Source organism: Prionailurus viverrinus, chromosome D2 (genome assembly GCF_022837055.1).
Source record: "Prionailurus viverrinus isolate Anna chromosome D2, UM_Priviv_1.0, whole genome shotgun sequence".
NCBI lineage: Eukaryota > Metazoa > Chordata > Mammalia > Carnivora > Felidae > Prionailurus > Prionailurus viverrinus.
In genome coordinates, this window is record NC_062571.1 from 87,865,413 (window position 1) to 87,871,412 (window position 6,000).

At 58.0% G+C, this 6,000-nt stretch overlaps 1 protein-coding gene across 5 annotated transcripts in view; it reads right to left on the reverse strand.

Moving 5' to 3' along the window:
* Positions 1-5,795, reverse strand: part of CFAP46 (cilia and flagella associated protein 46) — a 97,340-nt gene extending 91,545 nt beyond the window's left edge. For 4 of the 5 annotated variants that reach the window (XM_047825387.1, XM_047825388.1, XM_047825385.1 and 1 more), the window contains exons 1-7: positions 5,721-5,795; positions 4,901-5,025; positions 4,550-4,681; positions 3,911-3,975; positions 2,087-2,251; positions 1,105-1,228; positions 304-398 (exon numbers count right to left, since the gene is read on the reverse strand). In XM_047825387.1, coding sequence (XP_047681343.1) covers positions 304-398; positions 1,105-1,228; positions 2,087-2,251; positions 3,911-3,975; positions 4,550-4,681; positions 4,901-5,025; positions 5,721-5,769 — 755 coding nt within the window. In that variant the 5' untranslated portion in view covers positions 5,770-5,795. The remainder of the gene's footprint in view (positions 1-303; positions 399-1,104; positions 1,229-2,086; positions 2,252-3,910; positions 3,976-4,549; positions 4,682-4,900; positions 5,026-5,720) is intronic. The other variant, XM_047825386.1, reaches the window with a different exon arrangement.
* Between the last annotated feature and the right edge of the window lie 205 nt (positions 5,796-6,000).

A 6,000-nucleotide genomic window follows, 5' to 3' on the forward strand; every position in this document is an offset into this window, starting at 1 on the left:
TTCGTTTGCTCTGACCCACCCCTGTCAGGGTTTTACCCATTCCCTACTGTTGTTTTTCTCAATGTCAGGGTCAAATGTCATGCCTCCCCTGGAAGGTCCTGTCCGACGGTCTCACCCAGCTGGAGAATGTCTCCACCTCAACCACTTTCCTCACCGATGGCAGCCTCTCTGGCTGCTTCTGAGTAAAGGGAGGCAACGCAGAGGCCCGTCCTCCGGGCCCAGGCCTCAGCCACCCCGGCACGGCCACAGCCCCTCAGGCGGCACAGAGACACTGGCCAGCCCCTCAACTCCTAAACCACTTACGCCTTCAGCACGTTCATGTGGTAGGTGACGGACAGGCTTATGGAGGTTCTCTTTTCTTCCTTTAGCCGAAGCTCATCCAGTAATTCATGGCGCACCTGTTGTCAAATGGAATTGAGCTATTAACTGATTTAAACAAATGATTAGGTAGAGGTCCAGGTGTCCGTTGTTATATTACATACATCCTCCTTTAAAACTAGTATTTGGGGGGTGCCTGGGTGGCGCAGTCGGTTAAGCGTCCGACTTCGGCCAGGTCACGATCTCGCGGTCCGTGAGTTTGAGCCCCGTGTCAGGCTCTGGGCTGACGGCTCGGAGCCTGGAGCCTGTTTCCGATTCTGTGTCTCCCTCTCTCTCTGCCCCTCCCCCGTTCATGCTCTGTCTCTCTCTGTCCCCCAAAAAATAAATAAACTTTGAAAAAAAAAATTAAAAAAAAAAACTAGTATTTGGAATGAGCAAGTGTCTTCTCATTAACTGTGCTTATGTTCGGTTTTCACAGCCAACCCGTGCTGTCTCCCCACGGAAGTGAGTGGTCGATGATGCTCCTCACACAGGTTGTTGGGGTTTACAGCGACTTTAGCGCAACACATTTTCTGCGACCCTTTTCAATTCAATGATGCTGCGAGTGAAGTGTTCAAAGATCACGATGAAAGCAAAAGATTTTGTTTTGTTTTGCTGACGCACGTGCACTGTGTGTATGCTTTTGTGCCTCTCAGTGGGTGGACGGGGCTGTTTGTCTACACCGTTTTCTGAAAATGACACTTAAGAAAATCACTTCTGCCTCCGTTTTTCAACACGCCAGCTTACCATAACAGAAAAGATGTGTCGGTATTTCTGGGGCACGTTAGCTTTTATAAAGGGCGCTGCGGTGGCACAAAACTTCGCGGCCTCCTCCTTTTTCCCAGCTTGTAGATAACACTCCAGAAGCTCCCTGGATGATGCAAAATGCTGGACGTGACGGAATCGTTTTTTGCTGCACGTGTCTAATAACCAGGTTAGTACGCATTTATTATTTTCACATCACACAAGCTTCAGGAAGTCACACGGCTCGGCCCCCGGTGCGGCTCACCGGGGCCGAGAGAGCACACCTACTCCCGGCAGGAGGGAAAAAGGGAATATTCGCACCAAAACTCCCTAAGACGTTTAAAATGAGTTTTTTCAAAAAAACATCATATTCGTATTGATTTTCTCTTAAAATCTCCCCACGTAGCCATAAAGCAGGTGAAGAAAGCGTCTAGGTTCCTGATTCCAACTTCAGGGCAGACCCTCCGGCTCGTCTCGTGGACACCCACCCGGCCGCTGCCCGCACACGGCACTCCCCAAACACGGGGTGAGTCTGGCCGCTGCTCACTCCTCCCCGCACAAAGACCGCGTGCTGACATCTCACTGTGGCTCCTCAGGGCCGTCCCTGTGGTGATGCCTTGGCGTGTGCTTCCCTAAATAGGGCCGTTCGGGCTGAGTTTACGTTGCTAAAATGTCTACTGCATTAACAGTTACGGAACGAAGTTTTTAGAACCACGAACCAGGATTGTGACACAAGCTTTCATTTCCTACGTTTTGAGTCTGAACGCTCAGCTTGTGACACCCACATGATCAGCACGCTGCGATTTCATCCCGAGATATCATTAGACAAGTGCACAGAACACGCACTTCTAACTACAGAGTCCAAAGCAATGCCCTGCACCCTGCAGTGTAAGTCCCACCCGGTGAAGGTGGAGGGGAAGCAGGTCAGAGGCTGCACGGGGCCGTCGGGTAGGGACCCGAGGCCGGGCAGGCCACCTCCACTCACAGCATCAGCTCTGCCTGCCACTCTTTGTCTTCCTCCTCGGTTTGGTTTAACACGTTTACGATCTGGGAGAGGCTGGAGATCAGATGGTGATGATACCCCGGCTTGAGAAACGGCCTCACCATTTGCCAGTAGAGGACAGATGCGTTATATACCAGGAAGTGATACCTGCGACCAGAACAGAGGAAGTCTGAGACTAGGCCACAAGGCTGTCCCCAGCCCCTTCGGGCGTCTCCAGTAGATGGCAGCAGCAGCATCTGAGCTGCCCCCGGCCCACACTGCCAGAGTGAGCAGAGCCCTCCCTGGGGTGGCCACGGGCGCCCTGCCCAGAAGGGGTTGGTGGCTCCAAGTTCAGCCCCGGCCATGGTCACCCCACCACATGACTCCTGAGCCCAGAGACCCCTTCACTCATTCAGTCAATCCAAAAGTGACCAGCTCCCTGTGAAAATGCACCAGTCAGCAAGGTCTCCTTTGGTTCCCAAGGGATAGACAAGAACGGGCAAGAGGAGGGGGAATCAAGGAAAGCCTCCTGGAGGAAGCAACATCCTGCTGAGACCTGACATGCGATGAGCAATCAGCCGGGACAGCAGTGCAGGTGCAGGGTCCGGCAGGCAGAAGAAGGAGAGCAAATCTTTAGGGAGCAAAACTCCCAAACCTGCACACGATAGAGCCAAGTGGGGGAGGAAGAGGGGAGCAGGGACACCCCCGGAAGCTGGGCTTTTTCCTGAGGGCTGGAAGCAGGTGCCGAGCAAGAGAATCACAGCGGCCGATCTGCCTTTCTCGCTCGGGCCTCTCCAAGGGGCTGGCTCTGCCTTGCAAGACTCCAGGCACCCGGCGGTCCACACTGCTCCCCTGGTGGGTGAGCGCCGTGGATGCCCGCTCTTACCCCGGATGGAGAAAGGACCCAGGGCACGGCAACAAAACGAGGCTGTCTGCTCCTTCAAGGGGCTAACTCGGAGCCCCTCTCATTCTCTGCCAAGCTGCACCCTCGTCTATTTGTAAAGATGGTCCTGCCAGCCGCCAAGGCTGCCGGTCGCCCAACAGGCAGTCTGCAGGTGCCCCCAAGATCCCCTGGATGCAGGCTGCCTGCCACTCCCGCTTCACGGTTCCAGGACATGGTCCCCTTGAAATACCCACTTCCCTTAGCACACGTCCCCAGTGAGGAGGGTCTGTGGGGCTGGGCCCGGTACCCCAGCACCCACAGCAGGGGCTGCCAGAGGGGGCCGTGAGCAGCACCTACTAGATCACCAGATGCGTGAATCTGGGATTTATTTACACCTGAACCTCCTTTAAATGTTGGATCCTACTTAAGTAGGTTGTAGGAACATCAGTTCGTATGCAAGTTTAACAGCTTCGAGAGTAGTTCTTGAAAACCGAAACGCTGCTTAAGTAGAAAACGGTGCTGGAGCGTTAGCCGAATCACCACAGATACGAGGCCTTGGCCCGGGCCATCCACCGGGGGGGAAATAGGTAAGTGGAGGCAGCAGGGGGAGGGGACCCTGCGGCTGAACCCTCAGAGAGGCCCAGAAAGTAAGGGAGCCACAGAGACCGGGCCAAGGAGAGGTTCCCAGAGAGAAGGCAGACAAAAGTCACGTGCAGACCACAGAAACCACAGAACAGAGGAAACGATGAGGCTGGGGGGGACGATGCGCCTGTGCGGCCCAGCTCCGCACATTAGAGACGAGCACACAGCCGTACGTGCGCCCCAAACACAGACCAGGACAAGGAAAACCCCTACAGTCTGAACAGGTGCCAGCACTCGGTGACCCCTGATTTGGTACCTTTTACACAAGCCCCGTCAGAGACAGCCGAGTCCATCGGGCCTACCTGGGTTCTCCTTTCGCGAAGTTTATTGCTTTCATATACTGAGTCACGCAATTTTCAAACTCCTCCTAAAACGACAGAAAGAATATGCACAATTACACTGAATCTGCCACTAGAACATCGACCGTGGCTCGTGGTCCCTTTGGTGACCATCAAACCGCACTACAGGCTGGCCTGGCACCCCGAGTGTAGGCAGGCGGGGCTGGGGCGCATGCGCTTTCTCTGCAGGTTCCCCTCTGCCTGGCCCGAGGGCGGCTGTTCCGGGCATGACCCCGCACAAATGTCCAACGGGAGCTCAGGGAAAGGGCGGGAGCAGGAAACTCGGCCAGTTTCCCGTCGCTGAACACGACGCCGCTCACCTGCCTCTCCAAGAAGAGTACTTTCGGATCTGTCTAGCCCGACGCATTTTGGAAGCGGGGGGAGGCCTGACTATTTCGACACAAGATGTAAAACTTCGAGGAGGCTCAAGGCAGCCTGGCGGTTTGGGGGGGGGGGCGGGGAGCTGAGCGGGACAAACAATTAGGTACTGATTTGCGAATGGCCAACGGGCACGTGGTGTGGCCTATCTCACTGACGTGCTAAGGTTGTGCACAGGAAGATGGCACGCTCAGACGCACTGATAAAGGACATGGGGCCTCTCACCAGGTTTTCGGTGGACTTGGGGGCGCAGAGCTGGGCCCGGCACAGGTGCGCTCGGCCCAGGAACTGGGTGACCGGCCCCTTGGCCTTGAAGTACATCTGGATGCAGTCCTCGCTCATGTCCGGCTGCCCCATCTGTGAGACCACACGGCACCATGGAAGGCCCCAGAAAGCCGCCCCTGGCGGCCCGTCTCCCCTCCGGCAAACCCCTGAGGGAGTGGCTGGAGGACCGATCTGACGACAGGGAGCCAGCACCTTCCTGCCCCACTTCCCGCTTCCGGTAAACCCAGAACAGAGACCTCCAGAAGGCACCCCCCCCCCACCACCACCACCAGGACCCTGGGGAGTAGGTACCTTCAGGGCCTGTTCCGCACACAGAACAAACAGGTCAGGGCTGAAGCTTTCTGTGGGGTCAAACTCGGATTTCCCCAGGTTGGCCGACTTGATCAGCTGGTAGGCCCTCTGCAGGGAGGCAGCATCTAGGCGGTCGACATGGAGGCGGGTTTGGGCTGGGGAAAGCACGCCTGGCACCACTGAGCAAGGTGGGGACGGGCGGGAGGGTGAGGAGGGGTCTGGGGTCCTCCCTGCACGGCCCCCTGCCCCCTCCAGCAGCCCGAGCCTCAGCAGCGGCCCTGACAACGCCTCCTTTTAAAAGGGCGGCTCGGGGGGCGCCTGGGTGGCGCAGTCGGTTAAGCGTCCGACTTCAGCCAGGTCACGATCTTGCGGTCCGTGAGTTCGAGCCCCGCGTCGGGCTCTGGGCTGACGGCTCAGAGCCTGGAGCCTGTTTCCGATTCTGTGTCTCCCTCTCTCTCTGCCCCTCCCCCGTTCATGCTCTATCTCTCTCTGTCCCAAAAATAAATAAACGTTGAAAAAATAAAAAATAAAAGGGCGGCTCGGTTTACCGTCGCCCAGGTCAACCAAAGGCGAGAAGCGCCGGTTTCACTCGGTCACTGTGTCCCGCGGCAACTGGAGGGGGGGGGAGCGGGGCTCGGCGGGTCCCAGGGCGTCTCAGGGTCATGGGTGTGGCACCTGCTGGAGCTCCCCAGGGTCGCGGGGGTCCCAGCGCTGGGGTGGGGAGGGTTCAGGGGTCGCGGGACCTGCCAAGGTGGGAATTCGGAACCGGGCGGGACCGGGCCCACCTGGGGCAGAGCGGAGGGTCGGGGCCCCCGCCCACCTTGCTGGCTCTCGGCGTGGGCCAGCTCCTGCGTGATGACCAGGTCCATGGCGCTGCGAGCCCCGGCTGGTTGGCTTCCTCCCTCTAGTGGCTGGCGGTTGCCTAGCAACCAAGGGGGACGCGGAACCGGTCCTACGGGTCGGCGACGGGGCCACACTACTCGGAAAGCGAATCGCCACCGGGCGGCCATCCCACGCGCGTTCATCCCAGCTCCGGGGGACGAGGACTTGGGGGCGGGGCCGCGGCCCCGGGGGGCGTGCCCGAGCTGGCCCGCGCCCCC